The 18,511-nt window shown below is 45.1% G+C and overlaps 1 protein-coding gene across 2 annotated transcripts; it reads right to left on the bottom strand.

Annotated features, from left to right (window-relative positions):
* Positions 1–1,314: 1,314 nt before the first annotated feature.
* CFAP210 (cilia and flagella associated protein 210) lies at positions 1,315–18,495 on the bottom strand. 2 transcript variants are annotated; one of them, XM_082192885.1, is made up of 9 exons: positions 18,376–18,495; positions 15,997–16,211; positions 13,448–13,621; positions 11,502–11,695; positions 9,971–10,127; positions 6,297–6,436; positions 4,607–4,799; positions 3,999–4,163; positions 1,315–3,077 (listed from the first exon to the last, which is right to left on the bottom strand). In XM_082192885.1, exons 1-9 carry the CDS (start codon positions 18,458–18,460, stop codon positions 2,739–2,741), a joined length of 1,662 nt encoding a protein of 553 aa, XP_082049011.1. In that variant the 5' UTR covers positions 18,461–18,495; the 3' UTR covers positions 1,315–2,738. The 2 variants fall into 2 exon arrangements, with proteins under 2 accessions (XP_082049011.1, XP_082049012.1); XM_082192886.1 differs by having other exon boundaries at positions 18,382–18,474.
* Between the last annotated feature and the right edge of the window lie 16 nt (positions 18,496–18,511).

Here is an 18,511-nt window from a genome sequence, read left to right as displayed (position 1 = left end):
AGCAAAGCTATGCCACGTGATATTTCTGGCCATAGAGTAAACTGGCTGTCATGTGCAAGGGCTGGCTTGACATTGCTCATGGCAGAAAACATGATACTAGAAACTAGCAGCAGTGCAGTCTACAGCAAAGCTTTCCAAGCTGTGTGTTGCGACACGTTAGTGTGTCGGTTTCAGTGTGCGCAAACGCTCCCTGTGCTCTTCCCAGGGCTGGAAAGGGATTAGTTTAACCTCTGGTTTGCTAGTAAAACTGAATTACTTTGTCGTGAAATGTCTTAAAAACTGTCACACCAACATGAAGAGTTTGGAAAGCCCTGGTCTACAGCAATGCAGCAAGCTAGGGAAGTCAAACGGCAGTACGGGTTATTCTCGTAAGCTGATATATAGAATTGATCCTACTTGTCTAATTTTCTCTCTGTTTAGGTCATGAATCTCCTGATCCAAAGAGCTGCCTCTAAATTAAGTCCTATTCAGACTAGCAGCCATATCTGTAACCTTTTCTTCTAACAGTTTGATTCTAAAATACCATTTGGGGTAATGAGGTCCTATTTCAGCTATATGAAGTGTTTCCATGGCTCAACCACGATCGCTGCTGTCTCAAGCATCTATACGATAGGCTGCACTGTAGGCCTGGTCTCTGTTGTATGTCACTTTGCATGTCTCAGGTTCTGCAACCCCAAAGTACCCTGTTTTACTACAAAATAGGATTTTGAATGCCAGCCTTTGTGGAGAGGTGTTTTCTGGAATGTAACCTGTATCCCAGCCTCAGCATCAAGATTTTCCATGGGCTCTTCGCTGTTGAACTGGTTGGCCTTGTGGCAGCTGCTAATAAGTAGAACTCTGAAGCTAAGCTACTATCTCCGGGTGACATCACTAAAACTACAAACTAATGTATCCCTTTATACCAGGGGAGTTTCCCAGTAGGTAGATCCCCCTACCTTGCCTGTTGGTTGCCTCGTATTGTGCCTTATTGAGAGGCATGGAACCAACAAGTTACCTACATGCAATGCAAATACTAGATGCCTGAATTCCCAACGCCACTTGTATATCCGCACCCACCTTGTGGTAGCAATTTCCAAACCTGAAAGGAAAACTTATTTTGTCTGCATATCTCCTTTGCAACACCAGAGGTATGACACTAATTGGGTTGGGGGATCCAATTTAAATTGGCCTTAAGCAGCATCTGAAGCTCATGATACAGGAACCAAGCTAAGGCTAAGTAGCTCTGAGTCTGGTCAGTACCTGGATGGGAAAAACCATTTCGGGATCCCATTTTTATTGCATTTATCTCCCTGGAGGAAAGGCAGGACAGAAATGTAATAAATAAATGCTGCAGTTTGTTTTTATTTTATTTAAAACACCACTGTTATTCTTTTTTGGTAAAGATGTTTCCAATGCATTTCTATAAACAGTTTTGCTTTATAAAAGTCAACACTGAACAATATTCTTCCCTGGGCGCTATGTCAACTCCAAAACTGCAAAATGATGTCATAACAAAGCTTTTATTACAAGTAAACAGTGCATTGCTGGAAATTAGCATTTATTACGTTGTAAGCCATCTCACACTTAAGATAAACTATTGTTTCTTTTCACTGTTCATCAAAGAGGCACTTATACTGAGGTCTTAGTTATCTGTTGATTAAAATATTGCTTAAAGGCTAGAGGATGATTGATCAAGAAGGGGTGACAGAAGATCTACAGGTACGTGGTCCATGACTTACTCATACTAAGGGTCGCACTATTCCTACTTTGTGTAGAAAACCAGCCACTGCTCATCTTCCTTTTAATCTTCCAAGTTGATGGCACTTCCCAATGTGACACGCAAAGCAGCGAGGGGCAGTTGAAAGGGAACAACAGAAGGCAGCAGGAGAGATGCTGTCTTCCTGTTGCATTTATTCTGCAGCCCTAGCTACTTTATATTCCGTCTGGCCCAAGATGAGGTTTCCCAGTCAAGGGGGTGAGGGAAAGGATAAGCACCTCTGTTCCCAACTACAGTTACTTCTTTGTATATGGCTCCCTACTTTGAGTGCCACAGTCTTTCCAATGCATGACGTTTCTCTCTTTCACAAATAACCAGTGCAATGGAGGGTAGGTGAGCTCTAACTCTTTTTGCCCCTCTCGCACCGTGGTCCCAATCCAGATCGCTGCCTCCTATGTGCATGGGGGCGCCAGGGGAACATCCATTAGCTTCGAGTGCAAAAAGCAGGAGAGGGGGAGTCCGATCCAGACTGAGAGCATAGCGAGGGTTAAATTGCATATACCTCCCCACAATGCCACAGTCTTGATCGGGATCAGGGAGTGGCATGCTGGCTATTGAAAGAAAAATAGCCATGCGTGGGATTTTGGCCATCAAGAGGCAAATACCTGATCAGGAATCCTGTGTTTAGAACTAAGTGGCTAGTTAATGCTTTTAGCCTAAAAAGTTTAAACGGAAGAGGTACAGCAAATGGTTTGTTCGCGAAGTGCGTGTTATTTTTGGTGTTCGTACAGGTGGCAGAAACTGAAGGAATAAAGGAGTAGAAATTCCTGAAATAAAACTGAACAGAAAGGTATGAATGGCTATTTTAGAACTTCTAAATGCTACACATCATTAGAGCTACGGATTTTCAAAGTTATACGTAAATATATTTGGATGGTTGCAACCTTTATTAAGGTATCTTAAACTTGCTCATTTTCTACTACAATTTGGGGTAATTTAAAAATGCATTATACTTTCACTGTAGCATTCGGAAGGGTTTTCCTTACCATGAAAAACCTAGCCGACCCTTAGTGTGACCATATTCATATTCATTTAACCATTTCATTTCTTGAGCTGTGTCACCTATAAACGGCAGCTTAGTAGGCTGCTTTTCACATGGCTGTTCATTTTCTCTAAAAACTGGTCTGTTTATACCTGAGTCACCTTCATTGAGTGATTTCAAAAGAGGGTAAAGATTCCGAGTTGTCTTGGATTGCTCATCAATGATTTTCTTTGCATACTTCTGGAATTCCTGCTCCTTGAATAATAAAATGCGTTCTTTTTGTCTGACATAGTCCGTTTCCGCTTGTTTCTCACGATCTTCTTTTAACTTTTTTTCGACCTGCATTGGAAGGGAGGAGGGAAATATTAAATATATCCAACAATAATTTTATAATATATTAAAACTGAAACTATAAAGTTACAGATGTCCTGATTCCCTCAATAATAATAATAATTAGCGCATGTCTGAAGCACTAGCTAGGATAAATGATATTGTGTGGGTGCAATCCTTGTTCTATAAAGTTAATAAACGTTGTGAGTGGGACACAAGTACAGCATTAACTACCGAATGTAAACTTCAGCATTCTGAGAATCCCAGTTTAATCAAGTGAAACTAAGCTTTAAGTATCTGTAATGGCATTAGTCTATTTTCTTCCCTCTCTGCGCTCATGCGGTCTCTTTCATTCATTGCCACTGTTGTTTGCCGCTTGGGAGCAGGGAACCTGTCAGTTTTTGCCTATTTAAATATTTAAAATACCACCTACACTTCCAAAACATGGAAGATCCCCCTCATCTGATTTTGGAAAATCCCCCCCTTCCTCTGGCAACGCCCCAGAAACCTACACTGTGCAGGACCCCCTATAACCCTCTGGAGAGGACTGGTGTGCAGAGGAGGGAGAGACAGAAAGAGACAGAGATGAAGAAAGAAAGAAAGAAAGAAAGAAAGAAAGAAAGAAAGAATACTTCTGTGAGTTTTCTGCTCATGGTATTCAGAATCCAAGCCTCTGTCTACTACACTACAGTGATGATGTTCCCGGTTTTCTTTTATCTCTGACAGGATGCAAGGTTCCTTTCTCTAAGGCATTTGTCATCTGGAGACAGAGGAAGCCTGTCTCTGGGACTTCATCCATTTGCAGGTGCAGAGGGCAGTTTTCTCACTCAAGACTGCCCTCTCAAGCACTAGACAGAAAATGTACAAGTCATATTCCATTTTCGCCCTTTTTAAAGAAGTTTACTTTGTAAACTTAATGCCCATACTTACTATCTGCATGACATGGAAGTCTTGTAATTTTAAGTTTGCACAATGATTTCTATGTTTCTTGTCTTTCTCCAGTTCTTGGAAAATCCGATCTGCTTCTATTTGTCCACGAAGTATTTCTTGAGCCTCTAGTCTGTCCTGTTTTTCTTTCTCTTCTTTCCTTTTAATCTATAACAACACAATCCAGTTCTTATCCTGTGGTAGTGAAGCCTAAGATCTGATGACTCTCTAACCTGCTACTAACATTAAGAGTTACATATATGCAATTTCGATATTCTGGGCAACCAGTTTTTAAATACTTTTATGTGTAAGCCAATCCCACTATACTAATGGAATTTGCTTTCATGAAAGCTGCTCAGGAACACCGTGCCTGTGTAAAAGAAGTCTATTTTTTGAGATGAAAGGTTGCATCCAACACTGTCCACTCGCAAACTGAACTTCTGCTCTCTCAATGCAACTTCACCTTTCTCTCCCTCCCTTGTGGTCTCCCACATACCCTCAAAATCTGCTCTACATGGCTGGGGGACTGCTGACCCAATGCTGGATTCCACCCCAACTGATAAATAAGAAATGGTGAAACAGAAAAGCATGCTTAATTTTATTTTTCTTACCACATTCATTCTGTGCTCTGTGATGGATTTCAGTTCAGCATTGTTCTTTTCTTCTTTTTCTTTGCGTTCTCTCTCCAGCTGCGCGTCCGTCTCTGCAATGTCCCTAGCGATACGCTCATCCTCATCATCAGCCTCCTTTTTCATATGAGCCAGGAGGCGGCTAGTAATGTTGTCTCTGTGCTCCTCCATTAACCTGCAATGGTTCAGCCATAAGTGCAAAGATTCATCAACTGCGTGCTGTGAGGGGAGGCCTGGGGCAGGCCTTGATTAAACTAACAAACTGGATAAAACCACACTCCTCTATGCCAATCAGAGGAAGGACTGGTGCTCTGTATCTCTACCCATACGTGACACCTGGTGCCAGACAGGCGGCGAGCTGGCTGCCAAGGAGCAATCAGGAGCCTTAAAACGCTCCCAGTTGTTCCTCGGTGAGGGAGGCTTGCTGTCAGCGATCGTCAGCTGATTGGTGGTGAAAGCAAAGTCACCAAGTTAACACAAAGTCAGCAAAGTTAACACAAGCAACAGCTCATTTACACGCGTCCAATTGGCGCACGACTGTGCACACGCACATCGCAGCGACCCGGATGTGGCTGGAAAAGGAGGAGGGCTTATGTGCACTCTGTGCCATTGCGTGTGATGACCCAGAATGCAAATCGGGAGTTGCCTGTAAGTAAGAAGTAAGTAAGTAAATCTGCACTAGTGTTCCTGACCTGTTAGTGCCTACCCAAAATCAGCTTGCGGTCAGCATCAATCAGCTGACTAGCGCCCACTGGGGTCAGATGTACTATGGAGTTGCTGCTTGCCTGAAGTGGGCTTCGCAAGCTGGCTGGAATCTGCACTTGCAGCAAGCCCCAAACATAGTTTGCTGTAAGCGCAAGTATCTCTTTGACGGGCCGGCTTGAATTGAAGCTGGTGGCACAAGAATATTTCTCTGCGGTTGCAGTTCAAGCGGCACCTGCAAAGGAATTCTAGTTTGCTTGGAGTCACTTGTGATGTCAGGTGATTGACACTTGTCAGAATGGCCCACAGTACATCACCGAGGTAACTATCTGGTCCACTGGCTGCATCCTATTCCTCATCCGTGCCTCTGTATGATATTCATCGCTTATACTGGTTCCTAGGCAGGTCTATGGGCACATTTGTTTGTTTGATTGATTTGTATCCTGCCCTTCCATCCAGGGCAGCAGACACAACAGTCTAAAAAACAGTTTTAAAACATTGTCTCAGATCAGTGATCTTAAGGTTGGGAGATTGCTTGGCAACTCTATGTATGCTGCCTTGGGTTCCGCGATGGAAGAAAGGCAGGATGCAAATGTCAAATAAAATAAAATAAAAGAGTTCACAGCAGAGTAAAACTGAATCAAGAGTCCTTGGTCCCACAGAGCAGGATTCAACAAACAAGTCCTACTAGCAGAGGCCAACCAAGAATCTTCATTAGTGCAACAGGACTCCCCCCCCCCCGCCCCCATGAAATTGGCTCTGTTGGGACCAAGAAGAACCCCCAGAAGAACATGATGGGGAGGCAGGGGGGCAAGCGGAAATGCTGGCGTGGATGCAAGAACAGCCGCAGTGTTACTTTCCTTTCATAATATCTCGGTGTGCGAGATGGGGTCTCTACCGTAATGCTAGAAAACTGTACCTTGTTTTATCTGGGTAATGTGTTTCCATTTCCCGCTCACATTCTGCCTACCTGTGCATTTCATCTTCTTTTGCTTTTCTCAGCTTAGCCATAGCCTGCTTTGCTCTATAATGCGCTCGGACTTTATCATCCTCTTCCTCTTCTTTTTGCTTCTCGATAGCCTTGAGAGTCACCTGGTCAGCAACATGTGCCTTTAAAAAAACAAAACACAAAAAAACCCAGAATGCGTATTTTGTTTACCAAAATAAGTGTCAAGCGGAGCACACTATAGAGTCGACTGGCTGGAGGATAATTGGAGGAAGCCCTGCTGCCTCCTGCTGGTCAGGGTAGAAGGTGGATTTTATTATTATTATTTTTTTGCTGATCCTTCGCTGTCCCTGCTTCACACAAGACCCCAAACACCCTGTATCAAGGGCTTGGCCAGCTACCATCAGTGGGAGCACCACCAGCAGTAGCTCTCCAATGACCTGTGCCTTCACTGGGCAAACTGGGGCTGGAATGACACTTCTGCCCAATCCTAACCCTTTCCAAGTGCGGGTTCACAGAGGGGTGGCGCAGAATCTTTACATAAGGCTTCACTGCGTTTGCACCAGCTAGGCCCGAGCTATGGAAGAGGACAGAAAAGATCATGAAGAATGTTACGTATTTATGCAAAGTACAGAGTTGGGAGAAGGAGATTTATAGGGATTCGTTCCTGTTTTCGACATCAAAGGAGCAAGAAGCAGTGGTGACAGTGCAAATATAAGAAAGCATATTAATGTCATCTCGTGTAAACATGGGTACCAATGTTGGAGCTGTGTAGCTGTTATGGAGCTCCTGACACCTTGTCCTTGAAAAAGTGCACCTTGTGGCTTGTATTGGTCCCGATACAGACAACTCGCTGCAAAAATATGACTGAACTCCAATTTTTGCACTGCTTACAAATCCCCGCCGTTTGTGCACCTAACTAGAAGTCGTTTCTGTCAAGTATGGAGACTATTGGCATTGTTTCATATGCAGGTTCCACAAAGATATCAACAGGTGATGAAACACGAATGGGAAATGCTCTTTAGACTTTGCCCAGAAGGCAACTTTGTCAACAGCTGGTTTGACACTATAGCAGAGTTAGACTGTACCACCTTCACTAAAACAGTCGTATTTTGGTTTTTGAACAGTTTAGTTCTTGAACATTTTGGCTCCCGAATGCCGCAAACCCAGAAGTGAGTGTTCCGGTTTGCAAACTATTTTTGGAAGCTGAACATCCAATGGGGCTTCTGCAGCTTTCGAATGGCTGCAGGAGCAGCCAATCGGAAGCCGTGCTTTGGTTTCTGAACGTTTTGAAAGTTGAACGAACTTCCAGAATGGATCCCGTTCGACTTCCAAGGTATGACTGTATTGCCAATATCCAATCTGCCATTGGGAATAGTAGAGAGCACCATCATCTGTGTGAGCCTCACAGCTGCTGAATTAGCACATCCCTAAGAATCACCCTAAGAATCAAGAATGAGGGACGCGGGTGGCGCTGTGGGTAAAACCTCAGCGCCTAGGACTTGCCGATTGCATGGTCGGCGGTTCGAATCCCCGTGGCGGGGTGAGCTCCCGTCGTTCGGTCCCAGCTCCTGCCCACCTAGCAGTTCGAAAGCACCCTTAAGTGCAAGTAGATAAATAGGTACCGCTTTATAGCGGGAAGGTAAACGGCGTTTCCGTGTGCTGCCCTGGTGCTGGCTCGCCAGAGCAGCTTCGTCACGCTGGCCACGTGACCCAGAAGTGTCTGCGGACAGCGCTGGCTCCCGGCCTCTAGAGTGAGATGAGCACACAACCCTTGAGTCTGTCAAGACTGGCCCGTACGGGCCGGGGTACCTTTACCTTTAAGAATCACCTATCCAAACAAAATTGTGCATGGAGGCAGCCTCTCTCCAGTGGCGTAGCGTGGGGGGTGCCAGGGGTGCCGGCCGCACCGGGCGCAACATCTGCAGGGGGCGCGAGTCCAGAGGGAAGGGACAAGTTCCTTCCTCCGCCGGGCTCCCCGCCGCCACCGCCAGCCTTGCGCCCTAGCGCGCGCCCCCCACCGCCGCTGCGGCTGCGCTCCGCAGACTGGCCGTTTTATTTGGCTTTGAAAGCCCAACAGCTGCAAATCAGGCGCTCTCCCCCGACCCGCGCCCAGCGCCTCTCCCCTTTCTCTCCCGCTTCTCCCTTTCCCAAGGAACCCGAGAAGACCTGCGTTTAATGAAACGTGAAGTGTGAAAACTTCCTGAGCTGCAGAGGCGACTCCTTAATGATGTTCCCAGATGTGGCGGGGCTGGAGAATGGGGTGAAGGCGCGCAGAGGCGCCTGCCGGAGAGGGAGAACCTCACCTTGCCGCGGGCACCGCTAGGGCCCGGGTAATGGGGGGAAAAGAGCTCTCCAAGCCGCGCGTAATTACGCACCGCAGAGATTCTGCCCTTGCGATGGGCGGCTTCCACCTCGCTCTGGAAAACACCCCGTCCTTGTTATCTTCTTTTTTAAAAAAATTATTATTTCTTTTCGCGCTGGGGACTTGTTTCATGGGGCTGAGGGGAGGGGAAGAGTCCGATCACTTGTTTAGAAAACGAAAAAGCGGGGTGGGGGGGAGGGAAGAGGGCTGCCAGCACCTCCGAGCTATTCCGGTGAAATTCAATTTGCACTGAATTCTAAAGATCCTCTCGCTGATTCTCTTCCAGGCTGTTACGCGCCGCAAAGACAGCTTGAAGGAACAGCCCACAAGGCAAAGCTGAAACTCCTTCCCTACCACAAAAATACTTTGTATTGGACTTTGTGGTTGGAAATAATTTCACTGGGTGCCCACCAGATACCCAAGCGGTTGCAGGGAGAATGGGGCTTTGGTAATCCTGGTCCCTAGTTAATTCTGAGAGGGTGTTTTTCGGTTTCCCATGTGAGGGACAGAAAGGATGAAATTTCCACCTTATCTGACACAGCCTCATAGAATCATAGAATCATAGAGTTGGAATAGACCACAAGGGCCATCGAGTCCAACCCCCTGCCAAGCAGGAAACACCATCAAGCACTCCTGACATATGGTTGTCAAGCCTCTGCTTAAAGACCTCCAAAGTAGGAGACTCCACCACACTCCTTGGCAGCAAATTCCACTGCCGAACAGCTCTTACTGTCAGGAAGTTCTTCCTAATGTTTAGGTGGAATCTTCTTTCTTGTAGTTTGGATCCATTGCTCCGTGTCCGCTTCTCTGGAGCAGCAGAAAACAACCTTTCTCCCTCCTCTATATGACATCCTTTTATATATTTGAACATGGCTATCATATCACCCCTTAACCTCCTCTTCTCCAGGCTAAACATGCCCAGCTCCCTTAGCTGTTCCCAGTGGCATAGTGTGGGGGGTGCAGGGGGGCCGGCCGCACCAGGTGCAACATGGGGGGGGGGCGCTCGCACTCAAGTGCTAAAATCCACGGATTAGGGGGCGCAAATTACTTGCCTTGCCCCGGGTGCTGACAACCCACGCTACGCCACTGCCTCTCTCTCGTGACCTTTGAACTAGAGGCTCCCCTACAAAGTAATATCTGAAAAGCAATGACACAAGCTCTTGGCCTAAGCAGCAGAAACCAACTTTCCCTCCGTTTGTCATAAGCAGGCCTGTGAGTAATTTGACTGGTAATTTGTCTAAGTTAAGCACCTAGTCAAAGTCCAGTGGAAACTGAAATGCATTTTTTCAGATCCTAAGTTCCATACATTTGGCTACTAACTCCCATTCCATACCTGATGCTCCTTTCTACGCCTGATTTTGTCTTCACGCTCCTCCTGCTCTTTCTGCAGCACTTCCTGTTGATTTAGCAGGACCTGCTCCTGAATCTCTGCCCTTTCCCTTTTGTCTTCCAGCCTGCTCAGTTCTGCTAGACGTTCGTGCTCTTTTATCCTAAAACATAGAAAAGATTGGTCAATGAGCCTCTACAATTGGCAGAAGTTCTGGATGCTCAAGAAGACTGGTACAGGTAGATTGCGGTTATTTGCAGGACTTCTTTTCTCTCTCTCTCGAAAGGTGTACCCCCACTTTTCAACCAAATTATCTCCAATAGGATTTTTAAAACATTAAAACAGTTTGGAAAATTAAAAATCCTACCGGTGCCCTTGCTCCTCTGGCTGATAAGCAGAGACTAGGGTAGCCTTCCTCTCAATTATTATTTACTGAATTTATATACCGCCCTATACCCGGGGGTCTCAGGGTGGTTCACAGAATAAAATCAAGATATAAAACCACAAAACACCTAATAAAAATAAAAACAACAACCCAATAGCCCCCCTTCCCACAACAACAACAACGTTTTAAAAGGGCATAGGATGCAAATTGGATCAACCAAAGGCCCGGTTAAAAAGGAACGTTTTTGCCTGATGCCTAAAGGTATGAAGGTGCCAGGTGAACTTCCCTGGGGAGAGCATTCCACAGACAGGGAGCCACTGCAGAGAAGGCCTGTTCTTGTGTTGCCACCCTCCAGACCTCTCGAGGAGGCACATGAAGGAGGGCCTCAGAAGATGATCTCAGGGTCCGGTAGGTTCTTATGGAAAGAGGCGGTCCTTGAGGTATTGCGGTCCTTAGCTGTTTAATTCTGAACTCTCAGATCAACTGGCAGTTGGAGCTAAGTGTTCTTTCATTTAAGGGGGGGGGGGAGGAACCAGACAGAAGGCCTTCTTGGTTGTGGCACCCGCCCTGTGGAACGCCCTCCCATCAGATGTCAAGGAAATAAACAACTATCTGACTTTTAGAAGATATCTGAAGGCAGCCCCGTTTAGGGAGGTTTTTAATATTTGATGTTTTATTATGTTTTTAATCTGTTGGGAGTCACCCAGAGTGGCTGAGGAAACCCAGCCGGATGGGCGGGGTATAATTAATAAATCATCATCATCATCACTTGTCTGGCCATTGATTGAGGCCAGACTGGCCTTCAACTCGCCACTTGTATTCTTCCTAAAAGAGAAAAGATGCAGCATCCCTGCAAATGTCCTTATTCTGTTGACTAGCAACAGAGGCCTTCCCCTCACTTCTGGAGTCCCAGGGCGAATGGCACTTGGAGTACAACTTCCTTCCAGCAGCGAGAGGGAGTAAGGAGTTACAGCTGCTAATTCAGAACATGGTCCAATATGGTATGTTTTGCTTTCCTGCTCCATCCCCCAGCAAATGTTAAAACAGATCAGTTTCTATGTTGTTGCTTTATGGGGCAATGTGCTTATGCCACAAATGACACATTTATTTTATTCTGTGGGCTTAAAAAAGAGCTCTGCTAATTATATTTACTGTTCCAGTTGATCCTTGCTGAGTTGCACTCTCTTCCTACGGTTCTCTCTAATCTTTTCCTCCTCTTTTCGTACAGCTTTTTGACGTTCACGTTCTACTTCTTCATCTCTGCAGCGGTACAGGTTTTCTTTTACCTTTTTAAATTCAATCTGAGCATCTCTTTCTTTTATGCATTCGGTAAGTAAGAGGGCTCTCTGCAAAATAAAATTGCAACATTTGATAGGGATTCTTTTTATTGTTTTATTTAAACAACAACAAACAATATTTTAAAGCAATAAACGATACACCAGTGATGTAAGTATTATACAAATGATGTTTCCCCTTAACAACAGTAGCTGATAATTTCTAATGTGTTAAGAGAGAGAACTCTGAAAGTTAAGTTACATTATACTTAATAACGTGTGGGTTTATATTGTCTTGTGCTTTGTTATTCCAATATATTATAAACAAATTCAATTACTTTATAAAATGATCATGAGGTTGTCTTCCTTTTCTAACTCTGACCATGTTTGTCGATTGTATCATATTTACAACCTCCCGTATTTTGATTACCCAGTTCTCTGCTGATAAGCGTTTTTTCTTCTTTCCACTTAGGAAGCAACAGTCAATAACTTTATGACCATTTCTCTATTGTCTGTTAAAACATGATATTTCACATACCCAAACAATATTGGGTATGTGGGTTCATTAGAAATGTATACCCTGTTAATAACATCAGTTTCTTTTACATACTTCAATCCAAAGAATCTTCGTTTTGGGACAAGTCCAAAAAATATGATAAATATCTGCATTTGTTGCTTTACATAGCCAGCATATATTGCTTGTTGTCCCAGATATATGGTTCAATCTTAATAGTGTAAAGTACTATTGAGATATAGGGACGTGGGTGGCGCTGTGGTCTAAACAACAGAGCCTAGGACTTGCCGATCAGAAGGTCGGCGGTTTGAATCCCTGCGACGGGGTGAGCTCCCATTGCTTGGTCCCTGCTCCTGCCAACCTAGCAGTTTGAAAGCACGTCAAAGTGCAAGTAGATAAATAGGTACCGCTCCGGCAGGAAGGTAAATGGCATTTCCGTGCACTGCTCTGGTTCGCCAGAATTGGCTTAGTCATGCTGGCCACATGACCCGGAAGCTGTACGCTGGCTCCCTTGACGAGTAAAGCAAAATGAGCGCCGCAACCCCAGAGTCATCCATGACTGGACCTAATGGTCAGGGGTCACTTTACCTTTTTACTATTGAGATATAAGTTTAAATGTTATATAATTAGAGAAGTTTGTCAACTCACAAGGTTGGGGGGGGACCCATGAGCCTAAGTCACTTGGTTCATGCCACAAAGGTATAGGGATTGGAGCCGACAGGGGAAAGCAGGTTGCTCTGATCTCTGGGTAGAGACAGAGAGCTGGGTGCTGGCTCTGCTTGCTTCATCAAACAAGTTGACGGAGGAAAGCAAGTTTCTTTCAACTGGGGAAGGTCAAGTAAACAGGATGCTATCTCAGAGTCCCTGTACCAGTGTTTCTTCAATAGCCTCGGAATCTGCTCCTGTCTGGGGCCTATACACATTAAGATAAGGTGGGGGGTGGCAGCCATTCCTGGACAGTTTGGGATGTGACTAGCCTGCTTTGCAAAGCAAGGCATAAGCTGGTTCTCATGGCCTCACACAGAGCTATTACCTTCTTCCAATATTAATAATCTGTGTCAATGAAACCAGTTTTTCAAATTTGTTAACCTGATAGCAGTTTTTTACAGATGGGAATGTTAGCCCCCCCCCCCCCCATTTCTTATTGTATTAGACAATGTTTTCCCAGATACTCTCGGCTTCTTCTGACCACAAGCAAAGCTTATTAACAGCCGTTTTGATTGTGCCTATTTCCCTCATTTAATACAACTTCTATGTTGAACATATCCCCCACATTAAAGTGAAATAATAATAATAATAATAAATGTTACATGGAAGTCTTTCACTCTCTCATTCTGGTAGTACTGATAGAGTTTGGATTCTGCCACCGCCTCTTTTCGCTTCTGTGCTTCATACTTTGCTTCTTCTAGGTCAACCTTTCTTTTTTCTTCCTCATCCCTCTCCTGACGCTCTTTCTTGGCTTTCACTTTCGCTTGTGCCATACCCTGCAATGCAATATTTTATTCATTCATTCATTCATTCATTCTTGTTGCAATCTGTCTGTCTCGAGAAAAAAATGGAGTACACCTCTGGGGATAAAGTCAAACCGATGTGTTAGCAGCACCAAAGTGACCTCATCAGGGCACAAGCCTGGGCAGTGTGTGCTGCCCAGACAAGATCCACCCCATCCCCCTTTCAGTCTAGCTGATTTGGTCGAAAGAAAAGCAGAGTGATATGTTTGGCACCAGCTTGGCTGCAGGAGTTGCTAAAAAGAATCATACAAGTCTTAGGGACTGCAGGGTTTACTTCTTATCCTTTTCTTCTCCTGAAGATATCCCACAAGGCAGTAGAGGTTTAGGATCAGTTTTTTCCTTCTCCTAGATGGGCTACCTTCCCAGGTTAACAAGCCCCATCTGTCCTCACATCCCTCTATAGCACATATGGAAACTGCCTTCTTGACCATTGGACCCACTATTAGTCTCATCCATTCAATCCGCCGGAGCCTGTCTTTGCAAACTCTAACTCACCTAGGGTTTGAGACCCATCGGCTGCCCACACCTGGTTTATCCAGCCAGCGGAAGCCGCTTCCAAGGAGTGGCTGCTGTCACAGGTGAGAGCTGAGGGCAGGGTGGGGACCAAAGGTGGATAAACTACCCCAGAAGGAGTATGACGCATACCCCACCAGAGGTACTACCGCTCTCCATAACCCTGTGACCCAACTTCCTTGCATGATGCATTGTAATAAAGTACTCAACTAAGACATTTGGTCTAGAGTAGTAAACAGGCATTTGTTCATTTATTAACTACTAACTACTAACTTTTATATATATATATAACCCACTGCTCTGGCACACGCACGCTGCACATTATGACACCATGCAAGGCACCCAATGTTGCAGATACAATGTCAATGTTGAGGATCAGAATGTTGTTGTTTAAACTAGCATCAATAACACAAATACTCAGCAGAATGAGCAGCAGAGAGCAAGGATCTGCCATCACCAGCCACTGCTGTTTTCGCCGGCTGGGCAGACTCCTCACCTTCACAGAGGCTTGTCCTGTGAGAAGGACCATCTGATCTGAGGATGACGGTACTGGGTATCTATGAGCCATGAACCTACCTGCTAGGATGCCACAAAGTGTTGGCAGATTTCATTTAGGCCCCAGGAGATGAAGGCCCCACCCAGTAAGGTCAACAACTTCTGGCTGCATTGCAGTCACTTCCAGGTAGGTTGGGTTGCCAGGCTATTTCTCAGGAGCCACCAACCAACAAACAAACAATGATCAGCCTGTTTCCATCCAATCTGTTGATTTATAAAACCTTGTACCTTTAAGATCATGGTGCCTGTATTTTCTTTGATCCCTGCCATATCCCCTTTTCCTATTTTGTCATTTAGTTTTTTAGTCTGTAAACCTGAGGGCAGGGGCTGTGTTATTTTTCTCAATTTGTAAGCTCCTCTGGGAGCTTTCCTGGTTGAGGAGTGGGGCCTATACATGTAAATAGTGCTCAACAGTCTGCATAGTAAATGTGTTATTTTTTTATCTATTGCAATATGAGTTGACCTGAAAAATTCATGGTTGAGGCAAGTTCTGAACCCAGGACTTCCCAGCTCACACTATAAAATTATCACTATCATCATTATCATTTATTAAATGATCTGAAGATCACAGGGAGGTTTACAACATAAAAATACAAAATGAGAACACAAGATACCTAAATAAAAAACAAAATCAAACCAACAACACCCCCCACACACACACACAACTAACATATTTAAAAGGCCATAGAATGTTTAATCAGTCAAAGGCCTGGTTATAAAGAAACATTTTTGGCTGGCACCTAAAGATAAATAATGAAGGTGCAAGGCAAGCCACCCTGGGGAGAGCATTCCACCAAAAGGGAACCACTGCAGAAAAGGAACATTCTTGTGTTGCCACCCTGCAGACCTCTCATGGAGAAGGCATATGAAGAAGGGCACCAGAAGATGATCTCAGGGTCCAGGTAGGTTCATATGGAGAGAGGTCCCCTTGAGGCACTGTGGTCCTAAACCATTTAAGGCTTTACAGCAATTTGAATAGGGCCAGGAAACCGATTGGCAGCCAGTACAGTCGGGCCAGGATTGTTGTTATATGCTCAAGCCATCTTCCCCCGGTGAGCAACCTGGCTGCTGAATTCTGCACCAGCTGAAATTTCTGAACCGTCTTCAGAGGCAGCCCCATGTATTTCATGTTGCAGTACTCTATTGCTGATAAACACATATATTCTGATTTTACTGAAACGCTTTTGACTAACCAACCCAGTAGTAAGAAAAAGGATAGAAATACAACCAGGACTGTCATAAACATTCCACAGGCATTGAAATGTATGTGTGTCACTTACCGCAATAGTGTTATGCCAGTTTTTCACAAGTGCTTGAGACTTTAAGTGCAGATCTTTCCGCTCCTTCCTTTCAGCACGAATCCGGGCTGCTTCTCTTGCTGGGGCGGTGAGGCTATCGTGAATCCTCTCCCATTCTTTTTTGGGGAGTATAGTTATTTGGCGGAGATCTACTCCCACCGGAAGAAATATTCCCTCCACAACATCATCTTCGTTTGCTAGATATGAAAAAAAGTTTTCTGTCAAATGCCACTTACTTTTAGAAGACATCTGAAGGCAACCCTGTTTAGGGAAGCTTTTAATGTTTAATGCATTACGGTATTTTAATATTTTGTTGGAAGCCGCCCAGAGTGCCTAGGGAAGCCCAGCCAGATGGGTGGGGTATTAATAAATTATTATTATTATTATTATTATTATTATTATTATTATTATTATTCTTTCACCTTCTGGGCAAAATGTTCATGCTTTCATACCAGGTTGAGATAGCAACCCTGGGCATGCTGTATGATGGAGACATCTTCACACTGCAACCCTAAAAACATGTTCATTCTCTGGTTTCAGCGCAAATGCTCCCATGTAAACGTTCATGGGATTAAAGCCTTATAGGTCTGCTGAGATGCAAACACTTCAGAGTTCAGGGGGACTTATTCCCAGATAAATGACAATGGACAGGATTTGTCAAAATATTGGGGCCAATGGGTACATTTTGTATTTTGGGAGGGCGTGGTGGGCACCACCCTCTCTGGTAGCTTTTATTTGCCCTTCTCCAGCTCAATCATTCCTGCTACTTTTCCACCAGGGGGTTCAAAGATAGCTACCCTCTCCTCCTCATGATGGGGTTTGTGGGTGCTCAGAGGCTTCACAGCTACCAAGGAAGTAAGTCCCCAATTGTGTCACTATGCCTACAGGCGTCACACCAGTGACCCCAGCAATATAAGATTTCAGCCTTAGTCAACTTATGGATTCCTCATAGTGGAATAATAACCACAACATTGAGGACATTTCCCAAGGGCCATTGGCTATGTGAAGGAAGTTATGACCTGAAAACAGAAGTGGCAAAAGGTCCCTATCTAGGATTCTGTTATGAGACGCTAGGAGACTGTTAGGGAAATGAGCTATTTAAGATTTCCCCAGACATCCCACCTTAAACCTATCACAGTTAAGGCCGCATAAATGAAAATGCTGATAGCGGGGAAGCGGGGCAAAAACGAAATGCTTAGAATATAAGCCACAGTTCCTCTGACGATAGGGAAGACCCCACCAGGGTTAGTGGCAGCACCCAAATGACACTTAAGTGTCATTTTCCTGCTAACTACAGCTTTTAAATTCAAACAGCAAAGCTGAAATCTCCAGCTTCAGGGGCAGCCCCATTCATTCGCTTTGCATCCCGCCTCTTCACCCGAAGATCTTGGGGCAGTTCACAGCATAAAAATCATAGCTGTCAATCTTCCCTTTTTTTGTGAGAAATTCCCTTATTTCAGCGCTGTTTCCTGCTGCTTCCCGCTGCTATCCCAGATTGTTAGATATCCCGTAGACTGTCCCCAGGACAGGTGAGGCTGCTGATCCCTTATTTTCGAGGCTGCTGATCCCTTATTTTCAAATCTGAAAGTTGACAGCTATGGTCTTTAGCATATGCACCGCCAGGGTGCAACGATCCGCCCAGGGCCCCCAAATTTAATTTTGCGTGCACAGCACCGTTGAGAAATGACAAGTGCCATCGTTGAGTCTGACAAGCGCCACCGTTGTGAATGACAAGCGCCGCCGCTGGCGTGGCGAGTCTTTGGTAAATGAGCTCACAAAGTCGAAAGTCCTTTAGTGAAACAGTAGGTATACATTTAGGCAATACCTAGGTATATATGTATTTTGTTTTTTCTAGCTTGATCAAAGTTATTTAATATTTCATAATTATTTCATAATAATAAATAAATAAGAGGTGAGGCTGCTGGTCCCTTATTTTCAAATCTGAAAGTTGACAGCTATGCTGCTGGTCCCTTATTTTCAAATCTGAAAGTTGACAGCTATGATAAAAATACAAGACAAAAACACAAAATACATAATAATAATAATAATAATTCTTCAATTAAAATTTGTTTTCAACACTGCACTGCCCGTGTATGCCGTGTCGCAGCCACCTCTTGCTGACAAAACCCATCGATTCTGATTTCACCGAATCTCTTTTGACTGACCAACAACCCAGCAGGAAGAGAGAGGACAGAAATACGACGGAGAAAACTCGCCCCCCAACCGCCCCGCATTTTGCCAGGGCGAAGGCGCCGAGCCTCATGAGGAGGCTCAAACTGGCAGCGGGTCCAGGCGCATCAACGGGGACCACCGCCGCCCTCCTCCTCCTCGGGCCCCCAAGCAGCGCCTCCTTCCCCTCACACGCACGCGAGGCTGGGCGCTCCTGCCCTCGGCGCTTCTTGACGAGCTCGGCCTGGCGGGCGGCGGCGGCGGCGGCGGCCTTCATGGCGTGAGGCGACCCACCGCGTCTGACACGCGGCGACAACGACGCGACTGG

The sequence above is a fragment of the Podarcis vaucheri genome, assembly GCF_965113315.1.
Source record: "Podarcis vaucheri genome assembly, chromosome: 1".
Classification (NCBI taxonomy): domain Eukaryota; kingdom Metazoa; phylum Chordata; class Lepidosauria; order Squamata; family Lacertidae; genus Podarcis; species Podarcis vaucheri.
This window is presented reverse-complemented; position numbering and strand designations above follow the sequence as displayed.

Excerpts from the sequence above, each read along its gene's own strand:
- CFAP210 (XM_082192885.1), bottom strand. The coding sequence starts at position 18,460 with ATGAAGGCCGCCGCCGCCGCCGCCGCCCGCCAGGCCGAGCTCGTCAAG. Across the intron at positions 16,212-18,375 it reads GCGCCCAGCCTCGCGTGCGT|CAAACGAAGATGATGTTGTG; the intron begins GTGAGGGGAAGG and ends TTTCATATCTAG. Across the intron at positions 11,696-13,447 it reads AGAGAGTGAAAGACTTCCAT|AGAGCCCTCTTACTTACCGA; the intron begins GTAACATTTATT and ends TTTATTTTGCAG.